Raw genomic sequence first — 20,543 nt, 5'->3', positions numbered from 1 at the left:
TATTGTCCCAGATATCTGGTATCATAGACAAATTATAGCTTCTTCCTTTATACTGTTCTGAGGAATGAACATTATGTTTATGGAAAAGGCAGTAATGCTTAAGAGGAATAGCAAGAAAACCTCATGAGAGGACATACTAGAGATTCGTATAAGAAAAACAAACAGGGATTCGTTTAATCTCTTGCTGGTCAATTTCTCCATGTTAAGGAACATAAGCTGACTTGATGGAAACAGTCCTGTATTTGGAAGCAAAGACCAAAGGACAAAGACAATCATGGTATTTTATTATGATGCTCCATTATGTAACAGCAGTAAAGATTGTTTTACCCATAGAAGTGTCAACAATAAACAGCACAGAGCTACTGCTTTACCTGTAGATCAATTACATATTGTAGAGAACAACAGAGAAAGAAGACTTTAATTTTCCTAGTCAAAGCAATGTCACTATGCCAGTGTTCAATGACTACCTTTCGGATGCTTCAGTTCTAAATCCATCCCAAGATCTGCTCCTCCACAACTTCCAGATTAAATTTCTTAATGACTCAGTGTTTCCACTGATGTTGTTCAAGGTCATTGGGGTCAAAACACAGGAGACTAGATGCTTCAATAGATCAGAGCACTTCTTTCCCATCTCGTTGCATTATATTTGGATGGACAGAGGAGGTAGTTTTAGTGTAGCATACATTAAATTACACCAGCATCTAGCTAGTACTAATCAGTACAACCCAGGTCATCCTGAAGACATCTGCACCGATCACTTAAACCGATGTTGATACTTGATCCTTGCTCACCAAAAGTAGTTTAAATTTAGTCCTAAATATATTATGATTATTTTTAAAAGAAAAAAACTCCTTACTTAAACAGTGACAAATATAAATCCATTGTCTAAAACATAAAAAAAAAGAAAAATATCTTATAATGTATCATAGCACATTGTGCTTGAAACAAAGTTGACAAAAATGATGTTACTTTAAGATCAGTAAACTTGTTCTATGAGATGGTAGTTAGTAAATATTTTAGGCTTGCAAACCACATCTGGTCTCTGTCACATATCCACCTCCCTCTCTCCCCACAATGATTTAAAAAGACTAAAAACTGTTCTTAGCTTGTGGGCTGCCCATAAACAAACAGTGGGCCAAATCTGGCTCATGGGCCATAGTTTGAGAACCCCTGCTTTAGATAGCTCAGCACACTGGGAAGAATATTTTTATTCCTTCAGTTCTCCATGATAACTATCTCTAAAAAAAAAAAAAAAAAAAGATCAATAAGAAACACGAATTAAGACAAAGACTAACCAGATAAAATCATTAACAAAAAGTAAAACTGGACAAAGGGCCACAAACAAAAGTCTTACATTAGCTTTCAAACAAACTACTTGGACTCTTCAGTAAGGTGGTTACTTACAGATATGATATGATTATATAAGGAAGTCAAACCTGGGGGTTTAAAACTCATAATGTTTTTCCCTGAAGGCTATGGTTGGTATTCTCAGGAGTTCTGCAGACTGTGATGAGTAGAACTTGCTGTGTGCATTTCTAACAGGAGCAAGGCCAGGGTGCCTATTACCTAGTATTATTAACAAGGCTTTCAGGAAGTACCCATGACAGTATACTTACCGTAAGACCTAGGTCGAGTGGCAGAAGGAACAACAGCAGTGATCTTAGAACATGGGAAGTTAAGTGAAAGATGGAATGCTGCTTTAATGCGCTCACGTTCATCTGCATGTGTCTCCATACTGTGGAGTCTGTCACTGATGTCACCTTGGGGTGGGTTTCCCTCTGCCCTCCCTTTGCTAATCCCAGTCGGTGACTGTAGCCACACAGATGCTGAGAGCCCATAAAGTGACACCCAAGATAAAAGACCCAGGAAGTCTGTCAGGAGTCTGTGTGCTCCAGCAGAATAAATGAAAGTGCTTCCCGGCTGAACACTGAGAAGGGTTTCAAGCAGCGCTGTACATCACCTGTCATGTTTCCATGAGGCTTTTCGCCTGTCAGTCCAGCACATAATAAAAGTTTCAGATTTCCAAGACCAATGTGCCTATGGTCTTCAAAAATTCAGCAAGTACTATTTTCAACCCTACTTCAAAGAAATTTTAAATTAACACAGAGCTCCTCATTAACCTTTGTTAACTTAGTAAAACTCTAATTACTTGCAAATGATCAGTTCTTAGAAAATGATAAAATAAAGATGTAAGAATTTTTTCCACTTTTAACAGACATTATACTACCAACTCATTGGTAGTATTCTTTATAATAACTTTTATAGGGTTAAACTTTAAAACATGAAGTAACCCATGAAGTGTTTCTAATCTGCCTTCTATCGTCTTCACTGATGGGTACACATGTGGGCAGAAACACTGACCTCCCAAGTCCTCATGGAACAATGGTTCTTGTTACTCCCGCCCTGATAGAATTAGATGACATGTAAGGTCTTATCTGACCCAGATATGAAAGGGCTCTGGGCTGTGGGGATCAAGATGTACTAGATATGGTCTTTATCCTTGAGAAGTTGGTTCAGATGGGGCTTTTGTACCTCCATTTGCATAGGATGTAGAGTACCACAGGCACGCAAAAAACACCTTTAAAATGGAGAGAACTCATCGTCTGCCCTAAGCAGGATCAAATATAAGTTTGGAGCATATTATGCCAGCGATTAATGACTATGATAGTCTTCCTGGTTCTTGTTCAGGACCACATCAAACTTGCCTGTCAGGTCACCTTCATTTCTTTTACCATCCAACCATCCATCATCATGCACCTACCCAAAACACCTGCCCCATCATAAATACCAATGACCTTGACAGAGCTGAAAGAACAGGATCTAGATGATAAAGTAGGTGAACGGTGGATGAGAAGAAGAACAAAAGCTATCAATACACCAAAAAATGGAGAATCTTCAAACAGGAATAGAAAGCCTGACAGAGTGGCTGCTCACTTTACACTGACACTCCCAAGCTTCTTAGAACCTATTTAAAACACAAAACAAAACAAATCTTACTAACCAGTAGGAAGCACAGTAGGCAGACGACCTATAGTAGTAAATCTAATACTCATCTCTTTCCAGACGTAGAAAGCCAGAAATCCTAAGGGCTGGCCACCACTAAACCAGATTAAAATTACTGACCAAAGCTTATCTTTCTGTATTAGATGCTCCATTTCGCAATGCCTTCATGGACAAAAGCATAAAACTACCCCCTGAAATAATGAGTAGAGATTCAGGATGATTCGCCATAGACACCTAGCAATGTCCCAGTTTTGTTCAAAAATAGAGAATTTATGATCATTAGTATACCTGATCACATGAAATATTAGGAACCATTTCTTTAAATTGAGAAAGCTACTATGATCACTGACGACAGATATTTTCTGCCAATCCTACTCGATCTGAATGCTTTGCGCTTTACTTTGTGGCTTTCATATATACAGACCATGGTTTTTACATGAAGTTTCATAAAAGGGTCTGAAGTCACAACACTAGATATCATAAAGTCTGAAAAATTTTGTTTTTAAATTGCATTGTCATCTGTTAGGATATTAAATACAGTTCAATAAACAAATGTAGTACATGTTATGTAACACAGAAAGCTTTTAGAACACTAAATCTCTGAGAGGAGACCTGAAAGCAATGATATTGGGCAGTCACTCAAAAATCTTTTGCCTCTGAGCCACTGTGGAATACTGAATGTCAAATATGAACTGCCACATCCCTGTGAGGTGTACTATAACATCCCGTCACTGTGATACAAAGCACACCATGAAGAACAGTCAAACAACGGTGTTATGGTCAGACAGCCTATGGTTAGACTATTACTCTTCCAAAGTCATTGTAGGCTGTCATAAAATCTATCAAGGCCACACAAAAGGGAGGGGAGAGCTTGATTATTAACAATCTTTAGCTACATACCTAAAACGGGGTTGGATGTGTTACAAATATTTAGTCATAAAGAAAGTTGAGGATCAATAAAAACAAATTATTGCCTCAACTAGGAAAAACGAAAAGAATTTTAAATATCCCCATTGGAGGCAAGTCAGGTACATCTTCACCCTAAGTGTAAAAATTAAATATTCTCTTGACTTCATTTGTCATAGCTACTATAATTATCAAAGCAATGCAAGAACTAGAAAGACATTTCTCCCTTGATCTTTCCTCTCTTTCCTGTTACTAGAAAACAGTGGATACTAGAAAAAGCAAGACTTCAGAATAGGTAAAAAGGCAGCAAGGAGAAGCATATGAAGTATATGAAGCATATGAAGCAGAAAACTTAACAAGAGAAGCAAGCCTCTTCAAAGAGTTCACAGTTCTTGGATATGTGTAGCTGGCTTTTTTCCTGTGTGGCTTTGGGAGGCAAGCCGAGACTGATGTAGAGAAAAGCAAGTATGTGTAGCTTCCATAAGCTACATAAAATATTTGCAAATCATATAAAGAACTGGTAACCAGAATAGACAAAGAACTCACGTAATTTAATAAGACAAATGACCCCGTTCAAAAATAGGCAAACAATTTAAATAGGTATTTTGCCTAAGAAGATATACAAATGGCTAATGATCACATAAAAGGTGTTCACAATCATTAGTCATTAGAGAATTGTAAATTATAACCATAATAATATATCACTCATGAGAATGGTTATAAGATTATATAAATCTCTATATATGTGTATATATATAAATGTGTACATATATATATCAATCACTGACAATGTGATATATCCACATATATATGACAATGCTGTCAAGTATGTGATAAAACGGGAACCCTTATATATTGACTTCTGGTGGGAATGTAAAACGATGTAGCCACTCCTACATGTTTACCATAAAAAAAGAAATGTTTATATAGAGACTTCTGTGCAAAAGTTCACAGCAATCCTATTCATAACAATCCCAAACAGGAAACCTTCTAAATGTGTATCAAGGTGAATGGATGAACAAAATGTGGCATATCCTTACAACAGAATACTATTCATCAATAAAAAGGAACAAATTATGATACATTCTATGACATAGATGTACACCAAAAATTCAAGCCAGGTAAAAAAAAAAAGCCAGATGCAAAAACTATATGTTATCTGATTCTATTCATACAAAAGGCTCAGAAAAGCAAACATATGAAGACATATAGTATATCAGTGGTCGCCTGGGACTGGAGGAAGCAGGGACTTAACACAAATGGGAAAAAGGGATCTTTTGGGGGTGATAGAACTGTTCAAAATTCAATAGAGGTGATGGTTGCACAGCTGTAAACATTTACTAAAAACTACTGAATGATAGACTTAAAATAGATCTATAATTTACACCTCATAAAATTGTTCAAAAAGAACCCAACAAAAATGCCAAGAATCTCATTTTATATTTTTGTCAAAAATTATGGTGAAACTCCATGTGAAGTTTTTTTTTTATTCCTTTATTTATTTACCAAGCATTTACTGAATAATGACCATGTTCTCAAAATGGCTTTGACTCCGCCACAATGCTAGATTTAAATATCTGACGATTGGGTCTTTTCCAATTTCTCTAGGGATTTGGCGGTGATCAGCTATTTGTTAATCCATGGGCTTTGAATCAAGGACACAACAGGGCTGGAACTGGCAGAGTAGGAGAGTTCAAGGACTGACACTGCCCTCTTTGGGGGCTTCAGGAAGTATCGACAGACAGCTCTAACAGTCTGGCTAGCAGTGGAGAAATAGTTCGTCCACTCCTTCCCAGGGGAGTCAAGCCAAGCAGGCTTCCCGACAAACAGTCGGTGCTCTGTACATCAACAACGGCTCTGGGATACAATTCTAAAACCCACCTCATTCCATAATTGAATTCTCATAACTTTAAGCGAGCACATTAATATATACTAAGGTTATAAAAATTTAACATTATAATAGAAGGCAGACTTGTCCGAGCTCTGTGCATATTCAAAATGGGTACATTTTATTGCACGTAAAGGCACTTTTCTTGTCTTGAATTGCTTTTGTTATTTTAATGTTATTTTGCAATAGAGTAACATTAAAAATAAAGGATATAAACTTTTAAAAAATAAAACACAGAAAATCCTGTAGGCAAGTAGGAAAACTTGAGTTTTCTCCAACCAAGCTCCATTTTTGTCTAAGAAACATACCAATTTTCTTAAAAACAAAATAGCTTGAATGTCAGGGCATCAACATTTAGACTACGTTCTTTCTTTTTATCTGACACAATGGTTCTGAAGCTAAATTGCATGAGAGTGCCGCACACGATCGCATACACGCATCCTGTCTAATGTACTGTATGGATGATCAAAGGGATTTTTCCCAAGCTGGAAGACACTCAGGATCCATATTCCATAAAATCTGTACATCAACATGGGTGTCAACATGGGTGTCAAGATGGGGAGGACTAATGAACTGACTGTAAGATCAGTGAGGTTGAATTTCTGAGCTGTTCGGTGTCTCATTTTTTCAGCTTGAATATAATCACTGCTGGTATTTTCAAACTGCACTCTTCAAACCAGCTTCTCAAAGCATCTCGCCAACAAACATTAATCCTCATTGTTCTCTTAGGAGGTAAACCAAAAAACAAATCATATCTACGTGGGAATGAAGAGAAAATTGAGCTTGAGAGAGCCCTGGCTTCTCTTTCCATAGACTTTAATGACCAATTTATTTGGAAAACATCCTGAGCATTGATGCTTTGCAAGTCACAGATGCGTGATGAATGTTTTCAAGCTGCCGACTTTTATAACTTGAAAGGACCCATTTTAAAGTTGTGACTCATTTATGAACTTGAAAAATGCTATATCTGTATGTATGAATCAGACTCTGGAAGTATTAGTTTACAAAGTATTACATTACCATCAACCACAAATTACAAATCCATTGATGAAATGCTTAGAGTTTACTTAGCAACAGCTGAAACCTGACGTGGTAAGAAATAATCTAATTATTCAGTATAGTGTAATAATTCAAGGTGCCCGCAGGATGTTTCTCGAGCACTGCAATGCATATTTTTATGATTACTTTTACATCTATTGAAGAAACTTGAGCATAAGTAACATGTTTCAAATTTAAGTAAATTAACAGGAAATAAGGCATCTCTGATGGTCAGGGCTTGGAAAAAAGTAGGCCTTTGAGAGAGTCTCCTGAAAATATAAAATAAAATCGTAGATGGCAGATGATGATAACAAGCTAGTGTTCGAAAATGTAGCTCCTCATTTCAAATTCTCCTATGTTTGAGTCTATATAAATAATAAAAATAAATAAATAGAACAAATGAGACTTTCCTCTTCCATCTACCTCTTCATCCTGAAGAACTGGCTTGTAACAAAGAATATACAAAAATTTTTAAAATAAGAAACTTGAAAATTAGAACCCAGATCATTTAAGCATTTTAAACAGTTTATCACATATTGAAACTTAAAGTCCAGTTTTATCTAAAATCATGCTCCATACAGAGGAAGTCATAAATGTAGGATCTTACAATAACAGATTCACACCTAGCCACAAAAAGGTAACTACCGCAACGCTGAATTAATTTCCTAGGTATAAACAGCTACTATTCTATATTTGGTTTTATTGGTTCTCAGGAATAGGGTATTCATCCTACCTTAGTATACAGAAAATTAAGATGATATTCAGGCCCCATATTCAATAGACAGTGGAACCCCAAATCATATATCCACTATGAATTGGTACTAAAACAATAGAAACCTGTATAGTTACAAAATAGGATATTCTCATCCTTCAAGAGCTTTCCTTAGCAACTTTTTCGTAATACAGTACTGGTGTCAGAAGACATAACCAATCCTTATGTTAAAACAGCTATTTTATACGAAGTGTATGTTGCATAAGGTTTCATTATGGGACATGATTTGACTGTTATACTCTACAATATTCTATGTTATAATAAAGTAGGTTTCTAGTGCATTCCAGAAACCATCTCCCAGCAATATTAAAAAGTGCAATGTAGGAGATTATTAGTGACAAAGTTAAAATAAAAAAAAAAGAAAAAAGAAAAGTCAAACTCGACTAATGGAAGAAATGAAACATACTTTTAAGACTGACTAGTAGATGCTAAACACAACTGAAACTTCAATCTCTGGGTTGTCTTTGATAATTTAAAAAAATGCGTACCAAATTTATTTTTGTCTTAGTTTTTTGTGATACAAAAACATTATTCTTAATCCATCTAAATTGCAGTTTAGATTATTAGAGGCTATTTAAAACAATTTCCTTTGTTTGCTTCTCCAGTTTTCCTACTTTAAAAAAAGCAAACCATTCTTGGTCATTTTTAGAAAATTTTCCTCTTAACTAATGCATACGAATTAATGCATACTTAAATGCTTTTAGAGATAAAACAATGAAATAAATAAGAATAAGTTTAGCCACTAATGTCTTAACTAAATGAATCTTTTTCAGTGACAGAAATAGCACCTAGCATCTGTAGTTTATTATAGATTATTACAACATCTGCTTTTCAGCTTGGTAACACTGCCACCAAAGTTCCCAGCTCCCGTTTCTTTCTCCCTTCTTCCTCTCCAGCTCAAACTTACCCCCTCTTCCACATTACAAAAATTGCAGGAAAAAGGAGAACATATTTAACAAAGAACATTTTTTAAAATTCCTAAACCGTGCAGAAAATTACGATGCCTTTCTTTCTCCAAAATTTCAGTATTGACATAATGCAAACTGTGTTTCCCAGAAGATGTGTCCAAATAAATGCTCTTTTTCCTTCTTAGATATTCCCAATGCACATTCACATATTAAATGCTCTGAGAACACTTAGAGGAAAAAACATCACACACAAAATGCTTTTCTTAGTGTAACACAGCAGTGGCCTACACTATCTAGTCCTAAACTTTGCAAAACAGTCACCACCCTTCCTCAGAAACAGTGTCCAGGAAGATACACTTTGGGTTGAACACTCCCCTGTGCTATCTTTACAGAACCAGAGAAGTTTCAAAAAGTGCAAGTCTGGATGGGATAATTCCTAATTTTCAAGACCCCAAGCTCTGGGATTCAGGCTTCTTCTAAGACATATGTTTCTCAAGTTTCTCCTGACATATTTGATTAAATACCTTTGGCCTAGGTCGCCGAGAACATGAGATCACTTAGAAGCACCAGGCCACCCTCCCCAAAGTGCTTCAGAAGAGAGTGCTCTTCCCAGGCCTAAAATCCACCTCAACACAAGGCCAGACCAGAATCAAAGAGAGATGGGATACTGTGGTCTGGTCTGGAGCAGCCTGCTCCTGACAATGTAGGCCACAGACATAATGCCAGATATTTGCCACTCTGCTTCCTCCTATCATTCAGGGGGATATGAGGGAGAAAGAAAGAAAAGAAAAAAAAGAGATTTTATTACTTATAGGTCAACCAGAGTTGCATGATCTTCCAGGGCAAGTAACACCAGCAGGAACAGATGCCTCCTGCATGATGCCCTCCCTCCTCATTAGTGGAGAACTTTTCTCATAAATCTTTAGATGTTCTGTGCTCAGTAGAAGGCGAGGGACAAGTTTACAAAACAAACTTCTTCAGAAAGCCACCTGCTTCTCTCTCTCTCTCAAAAGCTCTCTCCTTTTTAAAAATATTCTTAGACTTACTCTAATTAACTAAGAAGAAATTTCTATCAGGTGTGAATCCCCCTTTAACAAGGAGAGAATGCTTGGATACATCAAAGATGTAACTGCTGGGGTTCATTCAAATCTCAATTCCAAGCCAAAGAAACAAGAGAGATGTGTGTTGTATTAAGTACTACAAACTTCACAAAAGGCAGGAAGGAAAGAAGACAGAGAGAGAGGAAGAAAAACATCTAAGGAAGTGTAAGATGCGGGCAACATTCAAAATCAACCATGTGAAAAACAAGAGCAAATTTTTTATATCTTTGTATCTTAAAAGTCACAATATGAACATCATGTGCAGCCAAATAGGAAGTCTATTGAAAAACAAATGTGGAAAATCTTCTACTATCGCAATGCTGGTTAATGATTTTCTTTCTTTTACATATTTGTACAATTACAAAATGTTACCTTTGGAAAAGGAAAGTTTATCATTCCATTTAGTTTGCAATGAAGAAACAAATGCAAAAAGAAGTGAGCCACTTGGCCTGAGGTCACTCAGCCCCCAAATTGTACAATTGGGACTAAATCTCAGGGTCTCAAAGACCAGAGTCTGGTCTTTCTCCCTTCCCCGCTACAGCACAGATTTGTTTCCTTTATGTAACTGCTGGCTACACTCTGATTCTTGATATAAAATGGGCAATTTTCACTTTCTAGTGCCTTTTATACAAAAACAAGAATGATCCATCATTTAACAATTTGAGCATGTTCAAAAACACACATACTTTAGGCTGCTACGAAGATTCGGCACAGCTTGCCTCAGACTTTCTGTATTTAGTGACAATGAGTTGTGACAACTAAGATGAATTGTTTTTGAAAAGAAAATGGAAGGCACATATACAATTTTAAGGCTATTTTATTTACTTGGCCCTTCGGAAGCAGATGCACTAAGGACCACCTATATAGATGTACATATTGTTAAATTATGCTTTTACTTCATTGTTATGCATAACTGTTAAGATAATCTTCATAAACTAAATAGGTATGTTACAATGTTATGTATAACTTTTAATTAAAATAATCTTTAAAAACTAAATAAGTGTAACAACTAAGGTTTTCTACATTTATTCTTTAATTCTCATAGGTACATCTGCTCCAGAAAATATCAAAGCCTCTAAATACCATAATTGCTAGGAAACAAAGCATTACCATAAGGAATCAACCTTTCTTTAAAAGAAAAAAAACTTTAATCCTTCAAAGTCTATATTTTGTAGAGAAGTTCTAAAAAAGGTTCGGATACGTAATATTAAAAACTAGTCACTATAGAATTTCTGGTAAAAGCAGACAGACTCAACAAACACATTGACTTCAGCTCCCTCCCTAAGCCCCCAAACAAAAACTAAAAACAAACAAAAGAAGCATAAAACCATAAGGACAACCAGAATGAGTGAAAAACAATAGTAAAGAAGCTAAAAAGCCAAATGACAACCGATAATTGACTTACCTGACTTGAGAAAGGAGAATTCTAGACCAGCAGTGGTGAAAAATCAAGAAGCAACCATATCTTCACTCAGAACCAACACCTCCCACCCACGCACTTATACCTTACAAAGACTCAGGAATTCTAGGCACCAGTACCTCTGTAAGAAGTAATAATGACAGAGCTTTAAATGTGAGGATGGGTTAAAATACTGCGTAAAAGTAGCATTAGACACCTAGTTTCCCTTTTCTGCGGTGGGACTGGTAATGTCTTTTGCCAACCTGCAGAAGTCTAAAAGTTTATTGTCTGGAAGAGTAAAACACAAGGTCTGAGGACTGACTGCAGAGAGCAAGGCTACTGTGCTGGATTAGAAAAATAAACAAATGTTTGCATATTAACGGTTGAGAATCCTTTGCTCTTTCAATTTCCATCCAGAATGCTGTCACCAGGCTTCTACCATCATGGCAGGGTAGTAAAAAAGGCTTCCCATGGGCCAGTCAGATTGTTCAGAGAAAACAGAAAATATGGAAAGATAGTGAAATCGGTGCCCCCCACCCAAATCACCCTTTAGTGAAGTCCACAGTTGACAAGTTCTAAATTTGTACAGAAAGCATCCAATCAGCTCTTTAGTACCCCACTCGTAAGTATAGCAGAGAGTCAAGGTTATTTAAACACCTAAGAAAAACTTCTAAAATAGAAGCCAAAACAAACTAAAACATGTAATCTTTGGGGAAACAAAAATATTCAAGGAGAAGAATATTATCATTAATGTCTCCACAGGAAAAAAAACGTGATGTAATTTCAAAAAATGGGCACTCAGGCATCAAAAATGAGACATTAGAAAATAATGTATAGTAAAGAAGAAATAAAATCTCAATAGAAAGTTTGAAAGATAAAATTGAGGTTGTCTCCCAAACATAGAGCAAAAACAGAGACAGAAAACAATGCAGAAAGAAAATTAAAAACTTAAAGAACTAATACAGGAGGGCCAATATCCACACAATAAAAAAATAGGAATAAAAATCATTAAAATAACTCAAGAAAATTTCCAAGAACTGAAGGACATTAATTCCAAGATTGAACTGGTCCAGTAAGTTTCAGATACACCTGATTAAAAACAGATTCACATCAAGATATATTCTTGTATAATTTTAGAGCATTGACCTAGAAGATTCCAGGAAAGAAGAGATCAAAAATGATAATAGCATACGATTACTGGACCTGGATGCCAGAGGAAAATATTCAATATTTTGAGGTAAAGTCTTCAATATTCTGAGGTAAAGTGATTTTTAATCTAGAGTTTTATATCCAGTCCAGTTATCAATTAAGCATAAGAAAAGAATAAAGACTTTCCACAAAGATCTCAAAAACTGCATCTCTCACTCACTACCTTTTCTTAGAAAGTACTGGAAGATGAATTTTGCCAAATGAAGAAATAAATGAAGAAAGAGAAATGGAGTTCAAGAAAAAGGGTTTTCAATATACATAAAAGGAAGAGGAAATCTCCAAGATGATGGATAGGCAGGTTAGAAAGCCCAAGAATCAATTCTTCAAGGTGAAATTGAGAAATTGTCCAAGATATATGAACCTAGTATAAGGATATTTATACAACATGGGAGAATTTAGAGATGATTTGGTGCTAAGTACATAGAAAACTAAGCAAATAAAAAATAAGAAAACTAAGCAAATAAAATGAGGCAACCATTAATTCCAGAGAAAATAAAAAGATATTCAGGAAAGGCAAAATAACTATAATATCCTATATTTTTCAACTACGAATGCAGTTCACATGGTCATAATAATATAAATATGGAATATAGATCATTGGCATTTACATAACTTGTTGGGAAGATAGAAATTACTTTTTGGGGGGATAGGGTCATGAAAGAGGTGGGTACATGTAAGTGAAAAAAACTAAAATCTCATCTTCCATAAAAATCTAGATAAAAAAATCTCGATGTAGCAATATAAGCAATATCATTTAGAAATATAGAAAGCAACAAAGAAATAGCTAAAAGAAATTAAAGTGATTACTTCTAGAAAGTAGAAATGAGAGAGGGGTATTGTGGGTTTGCTATTTTTGCAAGAATTCTTATACAGACATTTTTCTTCATTAAATTATATATGTAAACTTAGATTTCAAAAACTAAATTAAAAAAAATCTAGTTACTACAAAGACCAACATTCTAATATTTAACCATTCTATAAACTTCTAATTCATTCCTATCTGTTTATTGCTAATTTCAACTTGACTTTTCTTAATCAAGGTCACATGAGGTGTTCCCTCTCGTTATGAGAGTTCCTCCCATTTATATAACAAATGTATTTTTTTGTTGTTTGTTAAATGACAAGGTTAACATGATTGATGATATAACTAATTAATTCAGGCTCGCTGAGCAGCTCCTGAATTCTGAGAATGTGTCTATCTCTAGACCACCAGCGCTCTTCAAACAATAAAACGAATACACACTGCCCTTTTTTACTAACTGTTGAGAGTTCGATAAAACCGAATATTATACTTAGAAGCTCTTTATTAATCACATGAAAACTATTATAAATAGGCACTGAAATCAACAAGCCACTCTGCGACATTCCCTAAAGTTCAGCCATCTTGCATCACCACTTTTGCCCCAGATTTCTGTCTCAACCATAATCAACCCTCTAACCAATGAGACACCAAAATGATTCAGTATTACCATTAAACAAACATTTCTGATACAACTCTCCTATACAATTTGTAGGTCTCCAAATTTTGACAGATTATAAAGGCAGCCTTCTTTTGAAAAATGATCAAATTAGAAAGAAAAACACATAATCATCAAGGCATTGCTGTATGCAGAAATCTTAAGAAAAGTCTTGTCACAACTCATTTAAAAGAAGGCCATGGAAGAATCCAAAATTTTCAAGAGTAAGTCACTATGTGCCTCTAGTCTAAAATGTGTTCTTTCTCCTAATTTCAAGGACACCATATGGCAAATTATGTTCTCAGGAAAAGAAACAAACTTACCTTTCACAAGCTCGGACAGTCCATGCGGCAATTATCCATAATGAGATGCTAAAAACCAAGAGTACAGTTCCTGGGCATATAGTCATTAAAGTCTTCATAACAAAACGCGTATTGAAGTTTATCTTATTAAGTGCTCCAATGCTTCTAGAGGAGGCATCAGTGAAAAGTTTGCTATGTAAAAGCATGACTCTGGCAATCAGATAGAGTCTTAAGAACATTGGTATAGATAAAATAATATCCACATCAGCGGTGGTTGTGGATGGGGCATAGGAGAAGGCAAGCCGGGCCGTCCATGTGAACGTATAATTCCCAGGTATGGGATGAATAGCACACACCAGTATTTCCAAGCAGATGAAGAAAATACGCTCATAAGTCATGGCTATTCTCCAGTCATCTGCTCCATTGTCCACCATGAACAACTGAAAAAATAAAGTAGAAAATCAGCTTCAGTATGGCATGAATGGTCCACAAGTGTTAGTGCAAATTTTAAAAATACATAACAGATGACTTTTAGCAATCACGGCAAGCTAGAGGTTATAACTTTTAAGTGCTAGTCAGGTACACTATTTTTAGAAACTGGTATTGGCACAAGAGGAGAACTTCATTCTGTAAAAGTTAAAATTAAAAACTTGCTACATAGGAGCTGAAATTATTTCATAGTCCATGCTCCTGGACAATCATATAAGTAATATCATTTTAAAACAAGGGGCCTATTAGAAAACCACCTCCCTTAGATGAAGTCATATGGACTTGCCTTATGACAAGTTGTTCTCCTCTTAAGGGTCTGGATCTAAATCTTTACATAATTCTAACTATATTTCAGTGAAATCTATTTATGATGTCTCTGCAATCAGCTATACCCTATCATACAACTATGTGAGTGTTCTTACAGGAAATCTTATTCTTGGCTTCAGAGAGAAAATCACAAGAGACCACAGATGAATGTGGCAGAAACATTTCTTCCAGCTTCCCCATTACTGCTCTATTTTCTATCTCTTCTGTTCTCCCTTAACCTTTCCTTGGATTAATTTGTTTTTTAGTCTTTCTTTAATAAAGATTCCTTTTATCTATTTCTGTCATTCCTCATACTACAATGAAAGAAAACAAAAAGAAAACAAAGAAAAAGGAGATGGATGGGTGGGTAGGGGGATGGGTAGGTGGATGGACAGATGGGCAGAGAGAGGGGCGGACAGACATACAGATAAATAGGAGAAAAGGAGAAAGGGAGGGAGAGATTGAAAGAGCAAGGGAGATAGAGTGGGAAGTAAGGGAGAGAGGGGAAAGGGACAGAGGAGAAAGTAAAAGGGACAGAGGAGAATGTTTCCTGTCTTCCCTGGCTTTTCAGTAAACAAGTCCACCACACTCTGGGAGTCCATAAACAACCAGAAGTATTTGGAAATGTGTGGTGACATTTCTGACTGCTACACTGACTTGTGGGTTCTACTGGCATTTAGAGCCAGGAAGCCAGGGGTGCCAATCATGCTGAAATTCTGGGAGTCCCACGCACAAGGAAGACCGGTCTGCCCAGAATGCCAATAGCACTTCTCCACTAAGAAAGATGACATATTCTTTGCCTTTTGGGAAGTAGCCAACTTAAGCAGAAAGCATGAAATGAAAGCAACCTGTATGAGAACAGAGCATTCTCAGGTACGTGGAATCATAAAGGCTGGCAGAGCACGTTTCACTATGTTTGGATTCTATGTACTCCATTCTTCTAGTGTCAGTAAAATAATTTCCCCACCATGTTAGATGCTTACAAATTCTACCTAGTAGGTGAATTATTCTGCAGATCATAGCTACTTCTCATTCAAATACTTCATTAGTGTTACTTTGCAAGGACAGGAATTTGAGGTCAAAATTACCACTTCTTTCTGGTACCTCAAGGAGATGGAGAACCAGTAGAATCACAAACATCAAAATATTAACAAATTTAGTTATGACAACACAATTGTTTTAGGTATGCCTTTATCATAACTTTTCATCGAAGGACTTTAAAGTGTTTGACAGATGCTAATAGGCAATAAAAATTATATTTTCTAGTTTCCAGTAAAGAAAGAGATCATCGATAAAGCAGGCTAAGCTGGCTATAAAAATATTCTTGTTCAGTCTCATCACCACTTTCGGTATCATGTTAGCATAAAGGATTTCAATAATAAAAATATACAAAAGACTGTGTAGCAATAATGGCAGAAGCCTTCTAAACTTTATACTGGTGAGTATTTACTGAGTACTGTATAACTCGTAAAGAATGTGACCCCAAAATCTCTTAAGACATCCATATCCAGAAGAATGTGTCCCTCAAACTTGTTACTTTGAGAGGTTACATATATGTTCCAAAGATGCTGTCACCACTCTCTCTCTGGAAACTGCTCTCAGGACCTGTTATAAGTCATATGAGAAAAACAGTATTGTTACTTAAATCCACATTTCCATTTCTACCGAAAATGGTATTACCCAGTTTGACTGTCTACTGTCTTCACCAAACTTAGCTCTGAATGACTTGGCGAAAAATCAAATCCACCCCAAAAAGGCTAAGAATCACCGAGACTCCAGGTAGTCAAAGCTGTGCTGCAGATTCTGAGTACAATTCCAAGACAGGCTTTCCCCACACCATTCTGGGCACCAGCAGCATAAATGCAGACTAAGTACCTTCCCAGGTTACCGGCAAAGAAATGCCAATTTAGACGTATAATTCTTATACAGTGTAAACAATTTTCTGCCTTTGCAAGACTGGCCCTCCTTCCATCACTCACGGCGCACTTTCTCCTCTGACTCATTCTACTGTCTTTACACCCTCCATTTCACTGTTCCATCTACCCACTTGCCTAACCAGGCTGGTTGGTTCTGTTCTTTCCCATCACTTCAACTATTAACTCATCAGCATTCTCAGCAGCCTCCGCTTTTCCCTTCTGGTGGGTTGTTGCAGGTGGACTGAGGCCACCACAGACTTGTGCCTTCAGGCTCACCTGAACCCTCAGCATCACCTGAGAGCGTTCTCTTGTCCTCCGTAAAATCTGCTCCGAACAATCATCTTTCTTCTCAAGGGCCATCATTGTATTCCTCTCTGTCAGCACGCTCTCTCCAATATCAGAAATACCCTCTATTTCATACTTCAGCCACAAACTTACCTACATTTCACCCTTTACTTTTTATTTCCTTTCTCTTTTGATCCAACTGTCTAAAGTAACATTACACCAAAATCTAATTCTCCTGCAATGAGAAACTAGTTTCTGTCTTCTTTCTGTTTCGGCAGAGTATACAAGCAAGTTCAGATCCCTGCAACTCCCTCTGGCTCTCTCTCTCTGCCCTAGGTGATGCTCATTTTCTGAATTCTCTTTCATCCTCCAATGCACTGATGTGGCTTTTTCTCCCATCACCCACCAACACTACTCTTGTTAAGGTCACTAAAGATAACTTAATTATGAAATCTACTCCTTCCATCTTAATTTTTATCTTACATGATCTGTTGGACATTAATCGCTCCTTCCTACCTAAAATAGATTTCTTCTCTTGGCTTGTGTACTGATTGCTTTTCCCATCTGCTGTCACTCCGAAGGCTCCATCTCAGTTTCATGAAAAAAAAACACATTCTCCCCGCAACCCAATTAAGTGCCTCTGCTCTACTGAGGTTCATCTCTGACCCTTTTCTCACTCTGTAATTTCTTGGGTGATCTCTTCCATGCCTTCTCTCTCCACTACCAGATTCCTCCTACTGGAAGCTATCCTCCATCACCTAATGATCTTCCTCAAATATAAATTATATAATCCCATTGCTGCCAAGATTAAAACCATTCAAAGGCCCCCATTTCACAATCTGGTTGTTCCTGTCTCTTCAACCTCATTGCCTATTACTTCTTACATTTCCCACCGGTTGCAGATTCTGGAACACACTACCCTCATCTGTTTCTGTCTTTATATTTGGTCCTATGGACTGAAGATCCTGTCTACCTAGCAAATTCTTATCCCTATATGATCAAATGCCACAGTCATCTCCTTTAGGACACTGTCCATGACCCAGACAAATCTGAAAACTTCCTCCTTTGTTCTACCATGTTTCCGGTATGTGCCTCTTATTGATGTTCCCACACAAGACAATAAGGATTTCTTTATAAGTCTGTCGTCCCTACTTGTCTGTGAGGATCCTTGAGGACAGGAACCATGTCTACCTAGCAGAGAATAATAAACGTTTGTTAAATGAACTGCCTTGTTAGTTCTCATTTAATATGGACTATCTTAATTACTGGATAGGTCCTTATGTTAATTAAATATGTTCATGGAAGAGGAGACTGCTAAAACATAATATAAGTGAAATAAATCTATAACATTTTTCAAATTTATAGAGAAAACATCCTACTAAATGCTAAGTCATTGCAGCAGCATAATTCTGCAATTCCCTAGGAAGTCTGGATAACATTCTTCTTCAGTACCTTCTCTAGAAAAATTTTCTATTACATAGATGCTTTATCCTTTGGGGGATTTAATCAACACCTGAAATAGTTTACTTATGATTTTGTTCTACCACAGTACATATTTCAATGCTAGAGGAAGAAATATTTTCTTCTACTCTTAATACTAATTATCCTTTTGTTTTTTCATGTATTTACTAAATATCCAGTACACTGAATACTCACTATGTGCTGGGCTCTGTGCTATTTAGCAGCCATACAATAGAATTTATAGCAGATGGAGGGTCTGTACCATGAAACTTTCATAAGAAGAGAAAGACAAAATCGAGAAAGCAGACTTAAAGGAATTTAATAAATTGTCTGTGGACACCGTTATGAAGGAAACAAACAAAATATGAAATAGAAAATAATAAATTAGAGGTGATAGCTGATGTGGTCATCAGGGAAGATATCTGGAGAAGTATCTTTTAAGGTGAGTCCTGGAAAAAGAGAAGAGTCTGTTATATAAAGAGACAGAAGAAGAACATTCTAGGCAGAAGAAACAACTCGTGTAAAGGCTATGGGCTTTATAAAATTTTACCTTGCTTAAGGAAATAAAACACCGCAGTGCTTGAAACTTAACGATTGAGGAGCATACTGGAAGGAGATAAGTTTGATGAAACTAATAGAAGCCAGATTTGCAGGACCTTGTTGGGCATGGAATCAAGGCTGGATTTCATTCCTACTGCAGCAGGAACCCCCTGAAGGGTATTAGGTGGAGGCGTTACGTTATCTGATTTACAGCTTACAGAGCTCATCCTTACTGCTACGGGGAAATCACAGTACATAAGGGAGGATATAAGCCAGGAAGTTCTATGCATCTGATTGGTTGTAGTTAGTATCCCCATGACCTGGACCAGGAGGTGGGGGTTGCCATGGAAATGGAGAAAGTGGGTATAATAGAGATATAGTTTAGAGATATTTTTTAAATTAATTAATAAATTATTTCAGTTAAGTTGACATTCGATATTATTTTATATTAATTTCAAGTGCGTAGCATAATCATTAGACATTTATATAATTTCTGCAGTGATACCCCTCATTGGTCTAGTATCCACTTGGCACTATACATGGTTGTTGCAATATTATTGACTATATTCTCTATGCTGTACTTTACTAACTACCAACTTGTACTTCTCAATCCCTTCACCTTTTTACCAATCACCTCAACCCCCTCTCTTTTGGCAACCATTGGTTTGTTCTCTGTATCTATGACTCTATTTCTGTTTTGTTTGTTCATTTATTTTGTTCTTTAGATTCCCCATATAAGTGAGAGCATATGGTATTTGTCTTTCTCTGTCTGAATTATTTCACTTAGCATGATATCCTCTAAGTCCATCCATGTTGTCACATACAGATGGCCAATAGATATGAAAAGATGCTCAATGTCACTAATCATCAGAGACATGCAATTTAAAACCACAATGAGGTATCATCTCACATATGTCAGAATGGCTATGATTGACAAATCAACAAACAAGTGCTAGTGACGATGGAGACAAGGGGACCCTGTGTACTCTGGGTGGGATTGCAAATTAGTTTGGAGATCTTGCTAGAACTTGCTGAATTTGGGAGTGATAAAAGAAAGAGAAGCATAATATATAGCTGAGTTTCTGTTCTGAAAACACAGTGGATGGCTGTGCCATTTCCTGAGTATAATGAGCCTGTTGGTGGGGAGTGAGGGGAGGAAAAGGTTCTATTTTGGCCACTGTATCTGAGCACAGATTCCAGGTAAACAGCAGTGTATGCAAGTACGCAAAGGAGAAGTCTGGACTACTGAAATATATTGCAAGGCATCAGTATTTAGGTGGCATTATGAGAGCCGAGACAAAATTAGGGAAAGAAAAAAAAAACAACAACAACACAAGGCCAAGTCCTGAGGAACCCCAAATATGGAGGGCAGCTAAAAGGTCAAGATAGTCTGTGAAGAAGGAAGTAAAGAGAGTGTTGTCCTAGGAGTCACAGGTGAGAGCTGCCAATTCAAACTGTTAAATAACATGCGACAGATTTAGAGATACGTTAATGCACTCAATATTCTATATAGAAAATAAAAACATTTTAAACATCACAGTCATTCAAAAGTGATTCAAATCAA

The 20,543-nt window shown here is 36.5% G+C and overlaps 1 protein-coding gene across 4 annotated transcripts in view; it reads right to left on the bottom strand.

The window, feature by feature from the left end:
• KCNN2 (potassium calcium-activated channel subfamily N member 2) overlaps window positions 1-20,543 on the bottom strand; it is a 143,157-nt gene that overhangs the window by 87,787 nt on the left and 34,827 nt on the right. For 3 of the 4 annotated variants that reach the window (XM_011384549.1, XM_011384552.1, XM_011384551.1), the window contains exon 3: window positions 14,004-14,422. The exons of the other annotated variant lie outside the window; for it this stretch is intronic. In XM_011384549.1, the coding sequence (XP_011382851.1) occupies window positions 14,004-14,422 (419 nt within the window). The remainder of the gene's footprint in view (window positions 1-14,003; window positions 14,423-20,543) is intronic. 4 annotated transcript variants of the gene reach the window in all.

Source organism: Pteropus vampyrus, unplaced genomic scaffold (genome assembly GCF_000151845.1).
Source record: "Pteropus vampyrus isolate Shadow unplaced genomic scaffold, Pvam_2.0 Scaffold590, whole genome shotgun sequence".
Lineage (NCBI taxonomy): Eukaryota > Metazoa > Chordata > Mammalia > Chiroptera > Pteropodidae > Pteropus > Pteropus vampyrus.
This window is presented reverse-complemented; position numbering and strand designations above follow the sequence as displayed.